At 41.2% G+C, this 23,660-nt stretch overlaps 1 protein-coding gene across 1 annotated transcript; it reads left to right on the top strand.

Annotated features, from left to right (window-relative positions):
* On the top strand, positions 248-23,245 carry LOC102183118 (acidic mammalian chitinase-like). The gene is made up of 11 exons (XM_005677996.1): positions 248-272; positions 2,474-2,503; positions 3,561-3,765; positions 4,095-4,151; positions 5,888-6,053; positions 9,731-9,855; positions 10,477-10,600; positions 10,762-10,944; positions 11,910-12,026; positions 13,481-13,619; positions 22,965-23,245. The coding sequence occupies exons 1-11, from the start codon at positions 248-250 to the stop codon at positions 23,243-23,245; spliced, it is 1,452 nt and encodes a 483-aa protein (XP_005678053.1).

Below are 23,660 nucleotides of genomic sequence, written 5' to 3'. Positions count from 1 at the left end.
ATGGTGATGGTCTCTGCTACCTCGTTAGGAGATGTTTTGTCCTTATTAAGCAGAGGAGGTGGTAGAGTGCGGGTTGGAGGTCCATGAGTGGTGTTTGTAGGGGAGGAGATCTGTTGACTTACTGATTAGCTATATACACATCTGGATTACATGCTCTCCGCTTGGAAGATATCCTTTATGACGACCTGATAGTCAGATGTCATAAAAGGCAAATCCAAGCTCTGCAAGACCAATACTGACAGCAACCATGGCAAAGCTTATTCTCCTCACAGGTGAGTCTGTAATTGGTGTGTGTTAGTTGCTCAGTCGTGTCCAACTCTTTGCAACCCCATGGACTGTAGCCCACCAGGCTCCCCTGTCCATGGAATTCTCCAGGCAAGAATAATGGAGTGGGTTGCCATTTCCTTCTCCAGGGAATCTTCCCTACCCAGGGATCACACCTGGATCTCCTGCATTATAGGTGGATGCTTTACCATCTTAGCTACTAGGGAAGCACAAAGTGAAGGTCACTCAGTCATGTCGGACTCTTTGTGACCCCATGGACTATACAGCTCATGGAATTCTCTAGGCCAGAATACTGGAGTGGGTAGCTGTTCCCTTCTCCAGGGGATCTTCCCAAACCAGGGATCAAACCCAGGTCTCCCACACTGCAGGTGAATTCTTTACCAGCTGAGCCACAGGGGAGCCCAAGAATATTGGAGTGGGTAGCCTATCCCTTCTCCAGCAGATCTTCCCAACCCAGGAATCGAACTGGGGTCCCCTGCATTGCAGGTGGATTCTTTTTCAACTGAGCTATCAGAGATGTCCCTCTATAATTGAAGATGGAGCCTTATTCTTACCTGATTTCTTTTCTCTCTGGATCTGATAGGCATGAAGTAGTCTTTACACAGAGCTCTACGCTTTTCTATTCTTCTTTCATCATTTCAAATTTCCAAGGGACTCCTGACATGCACACACATGTCTGCTTCTAATTCTCTTATCTCAATTGACTATGGCAGCATTTCTATCTTCACTGATGCTAGAAGCATGGTCCTAAAAGAAAGGCTAGTTTTCTTCCAGTGCTTGTCTTACTCTCCCATCTCTTGTTGGGTTCTCTTTTCTCTGTTCATCTTCCTGCACCACCTCTTTTTAATGGCATTATTTTTATTTACATGCTTGTGTTTTTGGTTTTTTTCAGAGATGAAAATCACTAGGAACTGAGATAAAGTTATGCTAGCTATATTTGTTCTGCTCTTTTCAGGATTATTCCATTTTTTATCCCTTACTGTCCTACTATGCTGCTGATATAGTATAAAAATATCAGTTAGAAAGTCAATCATTTAAATGGGTCGATTCAGTACATTGTTTAGAGCCCAGTTGTATCCACGGCTTTTTAGTTGTTCTAGAGCTGAGATTTACAAACGTTTTTATAGCTTTGGCTTTTCCAGATGAGATCTCTAACTCAATTTATAAAACAATCAGATCAAAAATGTTCCTTACACCCTGATGCCACCACTCCACCCAGAATGAGGACAAGGGGGCAGAGATACAAGATTCATGTTTATCTGACAGCTGATGCCCTCTCCCCATCCCAGTATGGGAGGAAAGCTGGCACCTGCAGCATCCTCTGTCTGCCTCTATCCTTCCCCCCAGAACTGTGGCTGTAAAATCCCCAGGAGACAAGGGGGAGAAGATGAGGCTGATCCTGCCCCTTCCCTTCAGGTTCATTCCAGAATCCTGACCATTGGCCTTAAGATAAGGGCTGGTCCTATAGGAGGAAAATTACATTCCTTAAGTGAAAGCTGCTTAATATCACAACTAACCCTCATGGTTTTTTCTGGCTTGGGACCCTGACTTCAGAACCATGCCCTTCATTCCTTCCCTGGGTTTTCATAGATTTGGCCTCAGTGCTGAGCTAAGTCCTCCAACTGTAAGGGGTTCTGGCAGAATAGCCAGGCCTGGGCTGGCGAGGGAATAGTCCTGGGACTCTCTCCCCCTTACATTTCTATGAATCTGAGATGGGTGGAGGTATGAATGTGACAACCTTGGGCACCTGTGCCAGGAGGTGGCAGCGGTGCTTTTCCGGCAGTGATAAAAGTCTTATATAAGACTGAGCCCGGAAGCTGCCCAGATGGCCAGCGTGTGGGCACGATGGGGAGGATGCTGCTCTGGGCCTGTGAGTCTCCCACTCTTTCTGCTCTTCTCCCTTCCCACCTGTCATGGGGTGCCCCTGGGAATGCAGAGAAGGGTGGGCTTCTGTTTTAGTCAAGCTTCGACATGAGTTATTCCCCCATGCCTTGGCCTCTGTGTAGAGGAACTTGGGATCCAGGCCTGAGAATGATGAAATGGGGTCCTGGAAAATACCACTGATAAATCCAAAAACTCAGAGTGACTTTCAGACATTCTGAAAGTCTCCTGGGTAGCACCGGGTCCTAACTGGGAAGCCCATCTAAGAATGCCTTGTTTCTGAGTTTTGTTTCTTTGTTTGTTTCAGGCTTGGCTGTTCTGCTGCAGGTACAACTAGGTAAGGAGTAACACAACCTCCTAGCCACACTCCAATTTTCCTGATAGTTACTCTTCTTTCCTTCCTTGCTTCTGACTCTGAATTTCCTCCTCCTTTCATGATGTCAGGGCTAGGACCTGTTTCGTGATGTTGGGACTTGAGCTAGCTCCCAGCCTGTTTTGGTTGATCTCAGAAAGCCAGCAATGGGAGGGGGCCTATAGCTCACCTAATCCAGAATAATTCACTTTATAGATGGGAAAACTAAAGCAGAGAGGGCAGAAGTGATTTGTCCTTGATTGTTCAGAATCAGGACTTAAACCTATATTCTGATGCCAAGACTGGTAAGTATTTATTACCTTTGTAGTTTATACTCTTCTTTGTTTTGTCTTTTTTCCTCTCAAATATCTTCACATTATTTCTAATAACTAGGCATTGGCTGTGGATGTGAACATGACTAAAATCCAGATATGGGGACTCAGGAGACTGGGAAGAGCATGAGCTTTGGAGCAAGACTGCCTGGAAGTAGTGTAGGCACAATCAGTATTTGTGGAATAAATGGATGAATGAATTGGAATTCATCTTAAACTTTCAGCCTTGAGTAGTCCTGAGTCTCACCTGAAAACGAGAATGTTTCCCCCATTAGGCTGTATTGGAATTAAAATTTAAGCAAACCAATTTGCATAAAGCCTCTCAATCAAATATCAGTCACATCATATGCCATCTACAAAAGATATTTGTTTTATTGGTAATGAACTTGAGTAATCTTTGAAATTATGAATTATGCAAGGATCATCATTAACCTTACCACTTGCTGCTATGATCGCAAATTTATTTTATTTTATGTGTAGACTTGAAACGATTTCAAACTTTCTGGGTCAAGAAATAAGCTTAGACCTGTTGACAAAAGTGTCATGACTGCTTAGCCAGGTCTTCCATAAGCAAGGGAAAAGGGTACTGCAGTATCTACCAGGTATCTGCCATGTGACCTCTTAGGGACCCCTTCCCCTTGAGGAGCTCATCAGCAAGTGACACAGACAGTGGAGCCCTGCACCACAATGACCGCCGCTTTCTCTTGCAGGTTCAGCCTATAAGCTAGTGTGCTACTTTACCAACTGGTCTCAGTATCGACCAGAACCAGCCAAGTTCTTCCCCAAGGATGTGGACCCATGTCTGTGCACACATCTGATATACGCTTTTGCCACCATGAATGACAACAAGATTGCTCCCTATGAATGGAATGACATTGATGTCCTGTATCCTGAGTTCCAAGCCCTGAAAGAACAGTCAGTAGGAATTGAATCCAAAGTGAATGGGAATCAGTGAGGGAGAGTGGAGAGCCCAAGTTCTGTCCCTAGTTCATCCCCAAATTTCGTAAGATTCTGAAAGGCAGTCCTTTGCAGATTTCTGATGGATATGTGGTAACCTATGATGTAAAGACTTACGTGGGCAGATGGGAGGAGCACTTGCCATGGGAACTTTAGAGCTTGTACTTGGCTGTTGCCCATTTCTCAGAGACTCAAGAATGGGGATAGAAGAGTTGTTTTCTGCAATATATGTATCCTAAAGCTCACAGAGCTTTCACTTAAATGTGCCTCTTGGTTTCTTTCTGCAGCAACAAAGATCTGGTCACTTTACTGGCAGTTGGTGGCTGGAACTTTGGCACTCAGAAGTAAGTCTTTCCATGGCCAGAAAATGAGAGTGGAGGCAAAAGAAAGAAACCCTCAAGCTGGAGTGGGGAAATAAGATACCAGTGGGGAGGTGAAAATGAATGTTCCAGGGGGAAAGAGGCCAGCTCTTAAGAAGAAACTGTCCATGGATGGAAAGGGCTGACTGCAGCAGACCTGGAGAAATAGCAGTAGAATGGGGGAAATGATGGGGAAACACTCGAAAGACAGTAGAGAATGGTGAGTGAGACAGACTAGCTTGGTGACAGAGAAGCGCCTGGGCTGCCATAAGACCATGAGCCCTGGGCTGAGTCATAGGCTCTTCTCTGGGGAAGTAGAGAGAAAGGATTGGCAACCTCACAGGCTTTTTGACTCTGAGTTAGAAAAAAGAGATGATGAGATTAGACTTGACTTGTATGTTGAAAGTTGTCCAAGTCAGTGGCAAACAACTTTTTAAATGATGAAGTTGATGTCTCCGCATGTGCTGTGTGTGCTAAGTCACTTCAGTCATGTCCCACTCTTTGTGACCTTATGAACTGCAGCCCGCCAGGCTCTTCTGTCCATGGGATTCTCCAGGCAAGAATACTGGAGTGGGTTGCCATGCCCTTTTTCAGGGCATCTTCCTGACCCAGGATCAAACCCATGCCTCATGTCTCCTGCACTGGTAGGCGGGTTCTTTACAACTAGCACCACCTGGGAAGCCCAATGTCTTCCCATAATTATTTTAAAATTAGACAGCACAAAGTTATTTGACATGAAAAGTAACTTGCCCCTCTCTTCTTCCCTCCACAATTTTCCCAAGGTAGCCAGTCATGCTTAAAATGTTGGAGCAAAATGTAATGAGTGTTTTTATTCTCACTCTAATAGCCAAGTGAAACTTCTGGCAGTTCCCTATGAGGTAACAAGTTAATTCTCACATATAGCATTTGACCAATATTTCTTTTCTTTCTTTTTTTTTAACCTCAAGTCCACTCTGCCAGTAGAATTTTTTCTTATCTTCCTCACAAATCACTTAAATAAGAAAATCTTTGCAGGTCAGTTCCCCCAAACTCCAGACAATATCTCTACTCTTGACTTTTTAGATTACCTAGTTTGTGCTAGTCAGTTTATTTTGATTTAAAAAAAGTATAGCCATTGAATACCAGAACTAAAAACAAAAAGAAAAGCAAAAAGGAGATGAATTAAGGAGGTTGTGATCCAGTTTACAAAGGGTTTACCACAGACTTTTTATAATCAGGAACTAACCAAGAGGGTTTGAATATGTGTTAATAGACTATAAAATTGCTGACTATGGCAGAGGCACTAATTTTTCTAGATATTAAGTCACCTTCAAATGCAAGACTCACAATATATTCATATATTGGGGGTCAGAAGTGCTTCATTAAATGTATTCACATTTTATAAGTCACATCTTAATTTTGGAAACAGTAAATAAAAAAATAAACATCTTAGGATCAAAGCACTGTGGTGGCTAAACCACTGCCCCTGAAAGATCTCACTAATAAGTAAAATGCACATATACCACTGATCTATAAACAGAAAAATATTATTCATTGGGTATACTGAATAAAATAAAAATTTAATTATAAAATTTTCTACTAATTACCATTAACAATTTGAATTCACTTAGCTGTAAAAATCCAACAGAAGTTATTATAAAATGCATAATGAAATTGATATTCAAGGGTGTAAGGATGATTTAGGGATCAGTGACGTTAATATAGACAAACTGTCTGCCTAGATTCACCACCATGGTCTCCTCAGCTGCCAACCGAAAAATCTTCATCTGTTCCGTCATTGACTTCCTTCGTCAACATGAATTTGACGGCATTGACTTGGATATTGAATATCCGGGGTCCAGTGGAAGCCCAGCTGAGGACAAACAGCGATTTACCATCCTGATCAAGGTGGGGATGAAGCACTAGTTCTCTGTCTTTTCGTGGAGAGGCTAGTGCCTTCATGGACTGTCTGTGAGAGTTGCGTTTCCCAGGGACAGCAAAGGCTGCTGTCCTCAGAAGCACACTTATGAAGGTGTTTGGGAGTTGTAAGCAATAGAAACAGACTCTTTGGGTAGCTTAAGTCAAAAGAGAATTTACTGGGAGGATATAGGTAACTGAAGGAATCCAATGAAGAAATTCTTTTTTTATCATATGTTCCTGGTAGCACAGCATTATAGTTCAACATCTTTGTACATTGCCGAGTGATCACAACCACAAATCCAGTTATTAGCCATCATCATGAAGCTGATGTCTTTTATCTGTTTGTCCACCCCCTACTCCCTTCCTCTCTGGTAACCACCAATTCACTCTCTGTATCTATGAATTTGCTTTTGTTTTATTTTATTTGTTTGCTGTTTTTTTTTTCTCCTCAGATTCCACATATGATTAATATAATATGGTATTTGTTTTTCTCCCTCTCACTCGTTTCACTTAGCAAAATACCCTTACCTCTATCCATGTGGTTGCAAATGGCAGGATTTCATTGTTTATTAAGGCTGAGTAGAATTCCTATAACATCTTATGGAAAGATCCAAATGAACTTTTAGGACAAACATATATGTATATATATGTGTGTGTGTGTGTGCGTGTGTGTGTGTATGCTAAGTCACTTCAGTTGTGTCTGACTCTGAGACCCTATGGACTGCTGCTTGCCAGGCTCTTCTGTCCATGGGATTCTCCAGGCAAGAATACTGGAGTAGGTTACTATTTCCTTCTCCAGGGGATCTTCCTGACCCAGGGATTGAACTCGTGTCTGTTGTGTCTTCTCCATTGGCAGACGGTTTTTTTTTTAACACTAGCGCCACCTGGGAAGCCCTGTCATCTCATATATAGGAAGAGAAACTAATACCCTCCTCCCAGAACTTAGTGCTCATCCCTTCTTTCTTTGTAGCCTAAGAATATGTAAGAATACGTTAGGCCTCTTCCTACTGGCCTGTAAGGTTTCTGCAGAAAAATCTAATGATAGCCTTACGGGATTTCACTTTTAAGTAACAAAATTATTTTTCCCTTTCTGCTTTCCTTAAAGCAGCAGATTCTTTCTTTTTTCATTAAATTTTACCATTTGTATTACAATGTGTCTTGGAGCATGTCTCTTTGGGTTCATTTTTATTTTGAAATCTAAGCATCTTGGACTTGGATGTCTATTTCCTTCCCCAGATTAGGAAGTCTTCAGTTGCTATTTCTTCAAATAATTTTATGTCCCTTTCTCTTCTACTTCTGGGACTGTATAATGGGAATGCTGTTCTACTTGATATTGTACCAAAGGTTCCTTAAAGTATCTTCACTTTTTAAAATTCTTTGTTCAACCTGCTGCTCTGTGCCAGTGAGTTCCATTACTTTGTCTTTTGGCTCACTGATTTTTCTACCTATTCCAATCTGTTGTTGAACACATGTAGGGTATTTTGCAGTTCAGTTATAACTTCTGTTTAGTTTTTGTGTTTTTAAAAAATATTTTCTAGCTATTTGTTGATGACGTCATTGTGTTCTTCCCTTCTCCTCCCAAGTTCAGTATCTTTATGATCATTTTGTTGAACTCGTTCTCAGGTAGATTGGTTATCTCCATTTCATTTCATTCTTTTTCTGAGATTTTGTCTTCTTCTCTTGATTAGAACCTGTCTCCTCATTTTTCCCTAATTTTCTGTGTTTGTTTTGATGCATTAGATAAAGCAGCTACATCTCCCAGTCTTGATGAGTGGCTTTATGTGGGAGATACCCTGTGGGGTTCAGGCGCACCATCCTACCTGGCCACCTGAGCAATGTGCACAAGCCATGCGCCCTCTGTGGGCTGTGTATGTTCTCCTGTTTTGGCAGGGTCACAGCTACGACGACAGCAGACCGATATGCAGGGCTGGCCCTGCAGGATGCCTCTGGGGTCTCACCACAGCGGCTGCTGAATGCTGGTGGTCAGCACTAGGTCTTGAAATGCCATGGTGGCTGCCAGTAACTAGTGGGTGAGCTGGCCCCAAATGGCTGTGAGACTCATCCACGGTGGCTTCTGGGGGCTTGTGGGCAGGGCTGCCCCTCTAATGGCTGCAAGGTCTGTTTTCAGTGGATGCCAGGTGCTGGGAGATAGGGCTGCACCTCAGAACTGCAGGGGGCCCCTACCCGCCAGTGCCCAGCAAGGTTATTTCCTGGCTAACTGTGAGGCACTGCTGAGGCACAGGGGTTGGCAGGACTCTTGGCCATGTGCACCCACAGGTTAGATGGAGATTTCCAATATGATGCCACCAGTCCCTTTATTAGTAAGGTGGCTTGAGATGGCAAAAATGGAACTGACCTAGGGATCATCCCACTGTTCCTTACTCTCTAGCAGCTGTGTCAGGATTAGTGAGTGGAGCTCTTTCATCTATCTTCCATATACTTTTCAATCTGGTGATTTTATGTAGGTTTTTGATCAAGTGAAACTGGGCCCTTTAAAAATGAGCTTTCTTTCCCCTGTAGTTCTATGGTTTTCCTGAGAGTATTTCATACTGGTTTTCAAACTTCTTTTTTGGGGGGCAGGGGGAAGGGAGATGCTTTTTTCTCCTGAGAAGCAGCTTTGGGATGGTTTGCATGATGTGGAACTTGAAACTTTCATTCCTTAGGGAAAATAAGTATCTTTGTTTTTTAATAAAGATTTATTGGAGTGTAGTTGATTTACAATGTCATGTTAATTTCAGGTAACTGTACCTTTGTTACACTTTCAACTGTGGATCACTGTGGCTGGAGTGTGGTTTTCCCTTGGAATGACTATGTATCTGTTTCTTCTACCCATCTCAATGCTGTCTTTTTACCCTTTGTTGAGAATACTATTCATCTGGTTTTCAGGTCCTTTTCAGGGGAATTTTTTTTTATATAGTTGTAGTTTGCTGTGTCCATGAAAGGAGTCAGTTCAGAGTCTTCCTATACTTCCATCTTGAATCTTCTTTTCAAATAAAGTTTTGAATCAGGAAGAAGGAATTTCACTATGTCATTCATTCAACAAGTGTTGTGTGCTTTCTGTGATCGAGACCCACTGGATACAGAGCAGGGAGCAAGGTAAACCTGATTCCTGCTCTTGGGATTACAGCATAGTGGAGAATATGGAGCTAAAGAAATAAATAAATGTCAATCGTGGTAATAGCAATGATAGCAGCAAAATTAGATGCTCAGGGGAGTCTTCCCAGGGAAGTGACATTTGAGCAGCAATATGAAGTAAAAGGAACCAGGAATACAAAGGATGGGAAGAATTTTCTAAGGATGTGGTAACAGCATTTGCAAAGGCCTAGAGGCAGGAAAGACATTAGTCTTGCTATACACAAATGCTGAGAATAGAACTTTAAGAGGGATGGTGAAGTCACAATAGAGAGGACAGCTCCTAGACCCTCTGCCAGGAATTCCTGATCTTTTTCTGTAGAATTGTCATTAAACGAGACTTAGATTCAAGGACTCCATGTCTGCATCAATTTATTCCAAGTTATACCTTACCAGACTCTATCCCTAAATTTCAGGAGCTAGTTTCAGAAATAGGGAATTGTTACGGGCTGGAAACCATCTCAAGAGGTATTCACCATAGGGAATAGATAATGAAGACAACCACTAAAATCCACCCTCTTTTCTCTCTCCAGGAAATGATACAGGCTTTTGAAGAAGAGGCTGAAGAAACAGGAAAACCCAGACTGCTGATCACAGCAGCTGTGTCTGCTGGCAAAGAGACCATTGATACAGGATATGAAATTGCAGAGGTTGGAAAGTGAGTGTGATGAGCCTCCCAGGGCCTCCACATCCCAGAGCAGAGATTCCTTAAACATTTTAGTAGAAAGCATTCCCAGTAGTTATGTAAACATAATGTTGAGAAGGTTGGTACCATCAATTGCCAAAAATGTTTGAATATTTAGTGGTTCTGGGATAAGGTGGTGACCCCTTTATATTGTCACTACGGTAGGCTTTAGGGGAAAGAGAAGATTTAAGATCTTGGAAAATCTTTATATGTAACAGCAGTTCTCACTGACAGTTTCTTTTGAAAAGCTGTAAAATCGAGAAAGCTATTACTGACGAAACAATAGGAGAGATTTCCACCTGCAGTTCCCATAATCCTAGAGACATGTGTTTCTGAGACACATACTTTAACAACTATATTTCCTTATCTTCTGCTCTGGGTTTGCCCTTAATCTTTCAAGGAAGTAAAGGAGACTTTCTGTCTAGCCTCATGGGAGTCGCAGAAGATAACCAGGAGACACCTAGGAAGCCACATTAATGGGATCATATGGATATCTACTTGACATCATGAATTTCCACAGCTATCATTTCTTGCTGTTAAATTGTCTATTAAAAAATGCTCCTGTGTCATGATGTTCAAATTCTCTTGTTCTAGGCTTCTTGATTTCATAAGTGTGATGACCTATGACTTCCATGGTGGCTGGGACCCATGTACAGGACACAACAGTCCTCTGCACGTAGGATCCAAGGATCAAGGCAACATGCGTTATTTCAACTGTGTAAGAAAGAAAACCCCCCAGTCATATGCAGAAGAAAGACAGGGACGAGATTAGGAGTGTTGGTTGTAGGAAGGCTTTCTCTTTGTGGGACAATTAGCTAGACGTTTTTCATCATGTGGGACAAACACTGGTGAGGAATAATGTCTGTGTTGCTTCTGCAGGAATATGCCATGAAGTACTGGAGAGACAATGGGGTCCCTTCAGAGAAGCTCATCATGGGGTTCCCCACCTATGGGAGAACCTTCCGGCTCAGCACTTCTGACACCTCAGTCTGTGCCCCAGTCTCTGGAGCAGGGTCATCTGGTCCTTACACACTTGAGGCTGGCTTCTGGGCTTACTATGAGGTAACCACCATGGCTAATTCAGGCTAAAATGCCCTGGGGAAAATTCTTCCACTCTCTAAGTCATCTTGCTATCCTTATGTTCTTGAGATCCTATACCCTGGCAGCTCATAGCTCTGAGCATATAGCCTGTGGAAAGGCAGGTTGATGGCTGAAGAACACTTTTTACTTAAAAAAAAAAATCAATGTGAATTTCCTTTTGGGTTTAGAAGTATATGGGACCATCTTTTCTATAGTTCAAAACTATACTGAATTCTATTACATCCATGTAAATAGATGGAGAAGGATTTCAATAATTTAGCTCAGGGATGGCAAATAATTGGATCTTCTTTCAAATCTGATTTGATTGCATTTACTCAAATCTGAAGCTCTAATACTTGGGCCACCTGATGTGAAGAGCCAACTTATTGGAAAAGACCCTGATGATGGGTAAGATTGAAGACAAAATGAGAAGAGGGCTGGAGAGGATGTGATGGTTAGACAGCCTCACTGACTAAATGGATATGAATTTGAGCAGACTCCAGGAGATAGTGGAGGACAGAGGAGGCTCGCACGCTGCAAGCCATGGGGTTGCAAAAAGTCAGACATGACTAAGTGACTAAACAACATCTACTCAAATCTTGTGTTAATAATTCAGACTGATAGAATAGTTAGCAGTTTTTGCCAGAGACTCAAGTGTTTTCAGAAGAATGACCTTAGTACTCATGGTCATTCTTACCATTTCTCAACTAAACTGTGGTTATAGAATTGGAATTTCACTTCTTTGAACCTGGTTTCATAGAAATTGTATCCTTGTTTTATGATACAAAGTCACTTTCTAAAGAAATGTGTGAAATTAATGTAGGTATTTCACAATGCCACTTTTCCCATCGCTCTTCCATTTCTTACTATTTTTCCCATCCTTCCTCGTGCAATACATGACATAATCTGTGACATGCTCAACATTGCCTTCTTTCTTCGCTTCATAGATCTGCACATTCCTAAGTGAAGCCACAAATGGCTGGATTGAAGACCAAAAAGTTCCATATGCTTATAAAGACACTGAGTGGGTTAGCTATGACAATATTAAGAGCTGCAAATGTAAGGTATGAGCAGTGTAAAAAAATGCAATTTTAGCTTCAAATCCTAAGTTCATCATGAAGCCATTTTACTAAGATCTGTGGCTTCAAAGTTATAAATATGTACAAAGTGGAATAAATCAATCTCATTGTGATTTACCTTTCCCTCAAGACAGAGCAAATGATATGATTAAATATAGATTTAAAGATCCAGTGTACAGCATATACTACTATACACTAACATATAGTATAATATTCTAATGTGGTTAAAATTTATTTTCCCAGTTTTTGTTCAGAATTAATCTATACTAACTTCCATGAAATGATTATATAAGCCAGGCTTAAGACCAACATTTTCATGGACAGTAATGAAAATATCCTTTACATTTTTACCTAAATGCTTTACAACCATTACCTAACTTGATTCTACACAATCCAATGAAGTAACAAATAGCCTCTCCAGTTTACAAATGTGTACACTGAGGTTCATAGATGCTGCGACTAATCCAAGGTTTCATAGCTGGAAAATGCAAAGGCAGTAACTGAACATGTTTTCTGGCTCAGAGTCTAGGCTCTTTCCGTAACACTGCTCTGTCAGTGCCTCTTTATTGAATCCTGGTCAGGAGAAGGCGGTCAAAATGGAGGAGAAAAAGAGCTATATGGTGCAATGGTTAAGAATCTAGACTTTGGTGTCAGCTAGACCTGGTCCTCAAGCCCCAAAAGACAGGATGAGTTCCCACAAACCTGTGAAAGAAAAAGATTGACCTAGTAGTTCCTGTAAAGATTAAGCAAGTAATGAACACTAAGATGAAATGTAGCTTAGCCTAGAATACTAGTATCAGTTTAATAGTATATTAAATTAGCTATTATATATATATATAATAGCTAATTTAATATTCTATTAATATACTATAATATACAATTATATTAATTAATACTATTAATGTACTATATGTGTATATATATACCTAAGAATTTATATGGAGAAGGCAATGACACTCCATTCCAGTACTCTTGCCTGGAAAATCCCATGGACAGAGGAGCCTGGTAGGCTGCAGTCCATGGGGTTGCTAAGAGTCAGACATGACTGAGCAACTTCACTTTCACTTTTCACTTTCATGCATTGGAGAAGGAAATGGCAACCCACTCCAGTGTTCTTGCCTGGAGAATTCCAGGGACGAGGGAGCCTGGTGGGCTGCCGTCTATGGGGTCGTACAGAGTCAGACATGACTGAAGTGACTTAGCAGCAGCAGCAGCAGGAGGAATTTATTAACTGGAGAAAGAAAACAAGAATGGAGCTGAGACAGCCCATCAAACCTTGGATTCACAAAGTGCATATCACATTCGTTCATAAAAGAAATATCGACAGGGTTTCAACCCACTTGCATTTTTCTCCCTAATATCACCCTGTCACCCTGTACTCCAGTTTGTTGTGTAAATGCCATTTGATTTCGGTTGCCAAGTGCTCTCTTCGTCCACAGGTTGACTTTCTTAAGGAGAACAATTTTGGTGGGGCCATGGTTTGGGCCATTGACCTGGATGACTTCTTAGGCTCCTTCTGCAATGAGGGCAAATATCCACTCATACACAAGCTGCAGTCACTCCTGGGCCTGTCCTCAGGTGGGTCACTACTGAGTTCGCCACATTGTTCTAAAGATGATGCAGGTCAAGCTGCAAGAATGGCAACTGCAGAGGGACAAGAGTGCATGAGGCAGCCATAGAGCATCTAGACCCGCACATGTGGAAAAGGGACAGGTTCATAGGAAGAAGCTTTTTAGAAATGCATTCTTCAGTCAAAGAGGCCAGTCTAAGTTCAGTAGCTATGTGGGTAAGGTTTTGAATATACCTTATACTTCAGAGATGGGCTTTTCTTCTCAGGAAAACTTTGTCTGGGAGGAAGAATCAGATACCTTCAAAGTGAGTCCGATGTATGTGCTAACATTTTCTCTAAAGTAAACTGCATCTCTCAGTTCTGTGCACCATTATCCTAACTTAGAAATAGGCAGGCTGGCTTAGCCACTTCCCACCTGCCTTAAAGGCAAATATTGTCTTTGGCTGCTAGTGGTGAGGGTTGGAAGTAGGTCTTGAAAAAGAACAGGGATAAAGGCTCACATTGCTGACTCAGTAGTGTGTGACTTTGTATGTTCCTTGGCTAAGCATCTCTGGAGAAGGCCTAAAGGTGGTGGCAGAGATAAAGAAGTGGAAGATATAGGGTTCCCTATGTCTCTGCTTTCAGGAAATTCACAGAATCATTGTTTGTTTGTTTTTACTGTAAAACCTGTTAAAAGATAATTACAAAAAGATGGGTTCAGGACTTCCCTGGTCATCCAGTGGTTAAGAATCTGCCTGCCAATCCAGGGAACTCGGGTTTAATCCCTGGTCTGGGAAGATCCCACATGCTGCAGGGCAATTAAGCCGATGTGCCACAGCTACTGAAACGCACGCACTCTACAAGCTGTGCCCTGCAACAGGAGAAGCCCGCTGCAATGAGAAGACAGAGCAGCCCAACTAGAGAAAACCCACACGCAACAACAAAGACTCATACAGCCTAAAGAAACAGATATATACAATTACTTTTTTAAAAAGATGGGCTCAAACTATAGAGTGAGGGAGTAAGAGGCAGCAAATTGTGGTGGTGGAGTGTGTTCTAGCAATAGAGTAAAATGAAAAATAAAATATCTGAATTACCAGAGGGAGAAAAAAAAAAAAAACAGCAAAAGGGCAATGTTGAAAGGAAACAAGCAAAAACTAAAGCCTAGGGGGAGGGGGAAAGATGGCGGAGGAATAGGACGGGAAGACCACTTTCTCCCTCACAAATTCCTCAAAAGAACATTTCAACACCGAGCAAACTTCACAAAACAACTTCTGTAGGCTGGCAGAGGACATCAGGCAACCAGAAAAGCAGATCATTGTCTTCAAAAACAGGTAGGAAAAAATATAAAAGACGAAAAAGGAGACAAAGGAGGTGGGGAGGGAGCTCCCTCCCGGGAAGGGAAGCCCGTCCCGGGAAGGGAATTTGAAGAAGAGAGGTTTCCAAACACCAGGAAACACTCTCCCTGCCGAGTCTGTGGCGAGCCTTGGAAACACAGAGGGCAACATAACAGGAAGGAAAAATAGATAAATAATTAAAACCAACAGATTACAAGCCCAACAGTAACTCCCCCAGCGGAAAAGCAGCACAGACGCCTGCATCCGCCACTGGGAAGTGGGGGCAGGGCAGGGACGCGCGGGAGGCGCGGGCTGCAGAGCTTTGTAAGAATTGGGCAGGAAAGCCCCACGCACAACCAGAACGATCTAACTTGGGCTAGCAAACCAGACTGTGGGATAGCTACCACGCGAAAAGCTCGAACATAAGACACCGCCAGGACCGAGCACAGAACAAAGGATGGAACGGGAAAAGCTGGCTGCAGACCATCCCCCGCCGGGGACAGGCAGCCAGAGTCGTAAGGACTGGAAAGGGGCAATTGCAGACTTGGAGAGACTTTACTTACCTAACTGCAAGCAAGCTCCTTTGCTAAGACTTCTGGGGGTGCTGGACAGTCACAATCTACCGCACGGGGTGCGCCAGCGGTCCGCCCAGAAAGCTGAGCAGCAGCGGCAGAAAAGGTGACAAGCCGCGGCGATCGCGCTCGCCAAACTCCTGAGCTACTCGGACCTGGGAAGGGCACAAAGCGCAGTCCCAGCCGAATCTGTGCCTCTGAGGGCTGCCTGAGCGCAGAACCTGAGCGGCTTGGACCGGGGAAGTGCACGCAGCCTAGGGCCGGCCCCAGACGGTTCCCGGCTGAGCATCCTAGAGCCGGAGCGGTTTGTGCGCCGCGAAAAAAGGACAGGTCAAGCCGGGCAGAGATACTGCGTGCACACGACAGTGCTATTTGTTAGCAGCAGCCCCCCTCCCCACAGCGCAACTGAACTAGTGAGCCTAAAAGGCCAGCAAACAGAAGAAGTTAAACAGAGGGAACCACCTTGGAAGTGATCCCACACGGCCCATTACACCAGAAAGGGCCAGATATTTTTAATATTTTTAAAATCATTCCTTTTTTTTTTTTTTTGCTTTTTTTTTCTAACTTTTTTTTAATTGTTAAGTCTTCTATTTCTCCTCTAATTTTTATTTCTATAACCTATTATTGCTATATTTTTTTTGTTTGTTTTTTAAAAAGACTTTTTTTTTTTTTTTTAAGGCAAACACCATATACAGTCTTTGGATGGTTGTTGATGGCTTTTTTTTTTGATTGTTTGTTTGTTTGTTTGTTTGTTTTTTAATAATTCTTTTTCTTTTTTTTTTTCTTTCTTTCTTCCTTTTTCCTTCTGCTTCTCTCTAATATTGTATCTTTGAAAATCCAACCTCTACTCTAGATTTTTAATCTTTGCTCTTAGGTTTTTGTGGTCAATTTTGTATATTTAAAAACCCAAACTTCACTATCCCAGTTTACCTGAGAGCGAGATTGCTGGCTTGACCACTCTCTCCTCCTCTGGACTCTCCTTTTTCTCCACCAGGTGGCCTCTGTCTCTTTTCTCCCCCATCTCTCCTCTATCCAACTCTGTGAATCTCTGTGTGTTCCAGACGGTGGAGAACACCTAAGGAACAGGTTACTGGCAGGATTTGTCTCTCTCCTACTCATTCCTCTCTCTGATCCTCCTGGTCACCTCTGTCTACCTCCTCCCTCTCCTCTTCCCCGTATAACTCTGTAAATACCTCTGAGCGGTCCAGACTATAGAGCGCACATAAGGAAGTGACTACTGGCTAGCTTGCTCTCTTCTCTTTTGATCTCACCGCATCTCATTCCAGTTACCTCTAACTACCCCCTCCATCTTCTCTTTTCCTTATAAATCAGTGAACCTCTCTGAGTGCCCCTCAATGTGGAGAAACTTTTCATCTTTAACCTAGATGTTTTATCATCGGTGCTGTATAGATGGAGAAGTCTAGAGGCTACTGTAAAAATAAAACTGAAAACCAGAAGTAGGAGGCTTAAATCCAAAGCCTGAAAACATTAGAGAACTCTTGAATTCAGGGAACATTAAGCAATAGGAGCCCATCTAATGCCTTCATACCTACACCGAAACCAAGTTCCACCCAAGGGCCAACAAATTCCAAAACAAGACATACCACGCAAATTCTCCAGCAACACAGGAACACTCCCCTGAGCTTCAATATACAGGCAGCTCAAAATTATCCCAAAACCTTTGATGTCTCGTAACCCATTACGGGCCACTCCATTGCACTCCAGAGAGAAGAAACCCAGCTCCACCCACCAAAACTCCAACACAAGCCTCCCTAACCAGGAAACCTTGACAAGCCACTGATAGAACCCCACCCAAAGTGAGGAAGCTCCATAATAAAGAGAACTCCACAAATTCCCAGAATATAAAAAGGCCACCCCAAACGCAGCAATATAACCAAGATGAAGAGACAGAGGAATACACAGCAGGTAAAGGAACAGGAGAGTTGCCCACCAAACCAAACAAAAGTGGAAGAAGTAGGGAATCTACCGGAGAAGGAATTCCGAATATTGATAGTGAAAATGATCCAAAATCTTGAAATCAAAATGGAATCACAGATAAATAGGCTAGAGACAAGGATTGAGAAGATGCAAGAAAGGTTTAACAAGGACCTAGAAGAAATAAAAAAGAGTCAAAATATAATGAATAATGCAATAAATGAGATCAGAAACACTCTGGAGGCAACAATTAGTAGAATAACGGAGGTAGAAGATAGGATTAGTGAAATAGAAGATAGAATGGTAGAAATAAATGAATCAGAGAGGAAACAAGAACAACGAATTAAAAGAAATGAGGACAATCTCAGAGACCTCCAGGACAATATGAAACGCTCCAACATTCGAATTATAGGAGTCCCAGAAGAAGAAGACAGAAAGAAAGATCATGAGAAAATCCTTGAGGAGATAATAGTTGAAAACTTCCCTAAAATGGGGAAGGAAATAATCACCCAAGTCCAAGAAACACAGAGAGTTCCAAATAGGATAAACCCAAGGCGAAACACCCCAAGACACATATTAATCAAATTAACAAAGATCAAACACAAAGAACAAATATTAAAAGCAGCAAGGGAAAAACAACAAATAACACACAAGGGGATTCCCATTAGGATAACAGCGGATCTTTCAATAGAAACTCTTCAGGCCAGGAGGGAATGGCAAGACATACTTAAAGTGATGAAAGACAATAACCTACAGCCCAGAATACTGTACCCAGCAAGGATCTCATTCAAATATGAAGGAGAAATCAAAAGCTTTACAGACAAGCAAAAGCTGAGAGAATTCAGCACCACCAAACCAGCTCTCCAACAAATTCTAAAGGATATTCTCTAGACAGGAAACACGAAAAGGGTGTATAAACTCGAACCCAAAACAATAAAGTAAATGGTAACGGGATCACACTTATCAATAATTACCTTAAACGTAAATGGGTTGAACGCCCCAACCAAAAGACAAAGACTGGCCGAATGGATACAAAAACAAGATCCCTCTATATGCTGCTTACAAGAGACCCACCTCAAAACAAGGGACACATACAGACTGAAAGTGAAGGGCTGGAAAAAGATATACCACGCAAATAGAGACCAAAAGAAAGCAGGAGTGGCAATACTCATATCCGATAAAGTAGACTTTAAAACAAAGGCTGTGAAAAGAGACAAAGAAGGCCACTACATAATGATCAAAGGAACAATCCAAGAAGAAGATATAACAATTATAAATATATATGCCCCCAATATAGGAGCCCCGCAATATGTAAGACAAATGCTAACAAGTATGAAAGGGGAAATCAACAATAACACAATAATAGTGGGAGACTTTAATACCCCACTCACACCTATGGACAGATCAACTAAACAGAAAATTAACAAAGAAACGCAAACTTTAAATGATACATTAGATCAGTTAGACCTAATTGATATCTATAGGACATTTCACCCCAAAACAATGAATTTCACTTTTTTTTCAAGTGCTCATGGAACCTTCTCCAGGATAGATCACATCCTGGGCCATAAATCTAAACTTGATAAATTCAAAAAAATCGAAATCATTCCAAGCATCTTTTCTGACCATAATGCATTAAGATTAGATCTCAATTACAGGAGAAAAACTATTAAAAATTCCAACATAGGGAGGTTGAACAACACACTTCTGAATAACCAACAAATCACAGAAGAAATCAAAAAAGAAATCAAAATATGCATAGAAACTAATGAAAATGAAAACACAACAACCCAAAACCTGTGGGACACTATAAAAGCAGTGCTAAGAGGAAAGTTCATAGCAATACAGGCATACCTCAAGAAACAAGAAAAAAGTCAAATAAATAACCTAACTCTGCAACTAAAGCAACTAGAAAAGGAAGAGTTGGAGAACCCCAGAGTTAGTAGAAGGAAAGAAATCTTAAAAATTAGGGCAGAAATAAATGCAAAAGAAACAAAAGAGACCATAGCAAAAATCAACAAAGCCAAAAGCTGGTTCTTTGAAAGGATAAATAAAATTGACAAACCATTAGCCAGACTCATCAAGAAGCAAAGAGAGAAAAATCAAATCAATAAAATTAGAAATGAAAATGGAGAGATCACAACAGACAACACAGAAATACAAAGGATCATAAGAGACTACTATCAGCAGTTGTATGCCAATAAAATGGACAACGTGGAAGAAATGGACAAATTCTTAGAAAAGTACAATTTTCCAAAACTGAACCAGGAAGAAATAGAAAATCTTAACAGACCCATCACAAGCACGGAAATTGAAACGGTAATCAGAAATCTTCCAGCAAACAAAAGCCCAGGTCCAGACGGCTTCACAGCTGAATTCTACCAAAAATTTCGAGAAGAGCTAACACCTGTCCTCCTCAAACTCTTCCAGAAAATTGCAGAGGAAGGTAAACTTCCAAACTCATTCTATGAGGCCACCATCACCCTAATACCAAAACCTGACAAAGATGTCACAAAAAAGGAAAACTACAGGCCAATATCACTGATGAACATAGATGCAAAAATCCTCAACAAAATTCTAGCAATCAGAATCCAACAACACATTAAAAAGATCATACACCATGACCAAGTGGGCTTTATCCCAGGGATGCAAGGATTCTTCAATATCCGCAAATCAATCAATGTAATTCACCACATTAACAAATTGAAAAATAAAAACCATATGATTATCTCAATAGATGCAGAGAAGGCCTTTGACAAAATTCAACATCCATTTATGATAAAAACTCTCCAGAAAGCAGGAATAGAAGGAACATACCTCAACATAATAAAAGCTATCTATGACAAACCCACAGCAAACATTATCCTCAATGGTGAAAAATTGAAAGCATTTCCCCTAAAGTCAGGAACAAGACAAGGGTGTCCACTTTCACCGCTACTATTCAACATAGTTCTGGAAGTTTTGGCCACAGCAATCAGAGCAGAAAAAGAAATAAAAGGAATCCAAATTGGAAATGAAGAAGTAAAACTCTCACTGTTTGCAGATGACATGATCCTCTACATGGAAAACCCTAAAGACTCCACCAGAAAATTACTAGAGCTAATCAATGAATATAGTAAAGTTGCAGGATATAAAATCAACACACAGAAATCCCTTGCATTCCTATACACGAATAATGAGAAAGTAGAAAAAGAAATTAAGGAAACAATTCCATTCACCATTGCAACGAAAAGAATAAAATACTTAGGAATATATCTACCTAAAGAAACTAAAGACCTATATATAGAAAACTATAAAACACTGATGAAAGAAATCAAAGAGGACACTAATAGATGGAGAAATATACCATGTTCATGGATTGGAAGAATCAATATAGTGAAAATGAGTATACTACCCAAAGCAATTTACAAATTCAATGCAATCCCTATCAAGCTACCAGCCACATTTTTCACAGAACTAGAACAAATAATTTCAAGATTTGTATGGAAATACAAAAAACCTCGAATAGCCAAAGCAATCTTGAGAAAGAAGAATGGAACTGGAGGAATCAACTTGCCTGACTTCAGGCTCTACTACAAAGCCACAGTCATCAAGACAGTATGGTACTGGCACAAAGACAGACATATAGATCAATGGAACAAAATAGAAAGCCCAGAAATAAATCCACACACATATGGACACCTTATCTTTGACAAAGGAGGCAAGAATATACAATGGAGTAAAGACAATCTCTTTAACAAGTGGTGCTGGGAAAACTGGTCAACCACTTGTAAAAGAATGAAACTAGATCACTTTCTATCACCCCACACAAAAATAAACTCAAAATGGATTAAAGATCTAAATGTAAGATCAGAAACTATAAAACTCCTAGAGGAGAACATAGGCAAAACACTCTCAGACATAAATCACAGCAGGATCCTCTATGATCCACCTCCCAGAATTCTGGAAATAAAAGCAAAAATAAACAAATGGGATCTAATTAAAATTAAAAGCTTCTGTACAACAAAGGAAAATATAAGCAAGGTGAAAAGACAGCCTTCTGAATGGGAGAAAATAATAGCAAATGAAACAACTGACAAACAACTAATCTCAAAAATATACAAGCAACTTCTGCAGCTCAATTCCAGAAAAATAAACGACCCAATCAAAAAATGGGCCAAAGAACTAAATAGACATTTCTCCAAAGAAGACATATGGATGGCTAACAAACACATGAAAAGATGCTCAACATCACTCATTATTAGAGAAATGCAAATCAAAACCACAATGAGGTACCACTTCACACCAGTCAGAATGGCTGCGATCCAAAAATCTGCAAGCAATAAATGCTGGAGAGGGTGTGGAGAAAAGGGAACCCTCCTACACTGTTGGTGGGAATGCAAACTAGTACAGCCACTATGGAGAACAGTGTGGAGATTCCTTAAAAAATTGCAAATAGAACTACCTTATGACCCAGCAATCCCACTTCTGGGCATACACACCGAGGAAACCAGAATTGAAAGAGACACATGTACCCCAATGTTCATCGCAGCACTGTTTATAATAGCCAGGACATGGAAACAACCTAGATGTCCATCAGCAGATGAATGGATAAGAAAGCTGTGGTACATATACACAATGGAGTATTACTCAGCCATTAAAAAGAATTCATTTGAATCAGTTCTGATGAGATGGGTGAAACTGGAGCCAATTATACAGAGTGAAGTAAGCCAGAAAGAAAAACACCAATACAGTATACTAACACATATATATGGAATTTAGGAAGATGGCAATGACGACCCTGTATGCAAGACAGGAAAAAAGACACAGATGTGTATAGACACAGACTTTTGGACTCAGAGCGAGAGGGAGAGGGTGGGATGATTTGGGAGAATGGGAATTCTAACATGTATACTGTCATGTAAGAATTGAATCGCCAGTCCATGTCTGACGTAGGGTGCAGCTTGCTTGGGGCTGGTGCATGAGGATGACCCAGAGAGATGTTGTGGGGAGGGAGGTGGGAGGGGGGTTCATGTTTGGGAACGCATGTAAGAATTAAAGATTTTAAAATTTAAAAAAAATAAAAAATTAAAAAAAAAAAACAACTAAAGCCTAAGAAACAAAACATAACAAGATGACAAAAATCAAAATACAGCACTTAAGGTTAACAAGATGACAAAAATGCAGATGTATTACTTATGACAGGAAAATGGGCAGATAAGCCTCCCCTGCTAACACAAGTGTTAATTAGCCTCCCACATAAAATCCTTGATCCAGTCACTACAGGGCTGTGTTCATTCCCCCTGAGTGTAGACAGTAGAAGCCAACTACTGCCTGGACCACTGCGAGGATTCCAGTGGCCCTGTTCTCCCCTCCTCCTTGCTTGGACATCTGTCCACTTGTAACATTCTTCCCAGCCACAGCTTAGAACTCTCATGGGGCTCAAGTTCTTGGAGAACAAAGCCAAAACAGGAGGAAGTCTAGAGTTGTTGCTTCTAGGCTCAAAGATAGCTTATGCTGATGCTCTGAAGTGATCTTCTTGTTCTTTCAGAATGCACTCCATCAGCCACCAAGACTTGGTATCATCAACAAGTGATACCCAGAAGTGAAGGTTTCTGTGCCAATATTGGTGGAGACAGCGGCAGTGGTGGAGATGGTGGCAGTGAAGGAGATGACGGTTTCTGCACTGGAAAAGCAGATGGCATTTATAGCGATCCTGAGGACAACACCAAGTTCTACCAGTGCACAGGAGGCAGGACCTTCTACTTCCAGTGTAACCAAGGTCTGGTGTTCGACCAAACCTGCACATGTTGTAACTGGCCTTCAATTTAAAATGTTGGGAAAACTACTTTGTCTCAGGTTTTCTCATGCTGCATGTCAAATTCCATCTTCCAATACTCCATGTTGTCTATGCATTATATCAGTCTATCTGTCAGTTTGGAAGCCCTACCTTACTAAAGCAGCATTATGATTAGGTTTCACTCCACTATAACCTAAAAAACCTATAAACACCTTGAACCAAATCCATATGTAAAATAAATATGACACTGCATGTTTTATTTTTTATAATCATCTGTATTTTTTCTTACGTACTTATATATATAGCTCAGCATTTCAAGTGACTCTGAAGGTTAATAGAAGCTATTTTTATTGAAATTAAAATTTTATTTTTTATCAAATCAGACTACTGTTTTAGAAAAGGGAGTTTCCTTCCCTGGCAAAAGCCTTGAGAGTGTGAACCAAACAA

Source organism: Capra hircus, chromosome 3 (genome assembly GCF_001704415.2).
Source record: "Capra hircus breed San Clemente chromosome 3, ASM170441v1, whole genome shotgun sequence".
In the NCBI taxonomy this organism is placed as follows: Eukaryota; Metazoa; Chordata; class Mammalia; order Artiodactyla; family Bovidae; genus Capra; species Capra hircus.
Note: the sequence above shows the minus strand (reverse complement) of the source record. Positions and strands in the feature narration are given on the sequence as shown.

Excerpts from the sequence above, each read along its gene's own strand:
- LOC102183118 (XM_005677996.1), top strand. The coding sequence starts at position 248 with ATGGCAAAGCTTATTCTCCTCACAG. Across the intron at positions 9,856-10,476 it reads GAAATTGCAGAGGTTGGAAA|GCTTCTTGATTTCATAAGTG; the intron begins GTGAGTGTGATG and ends CTCTTGTTCTAG. Across the intron at positions 12,027-13,480 it reads TTAAGAGCTGCAAATGTAAG|GTTGACTTTCTTAAGGAGAA; the intron begins GTATGAGCAGTG and ends CTTCGTCCACAG.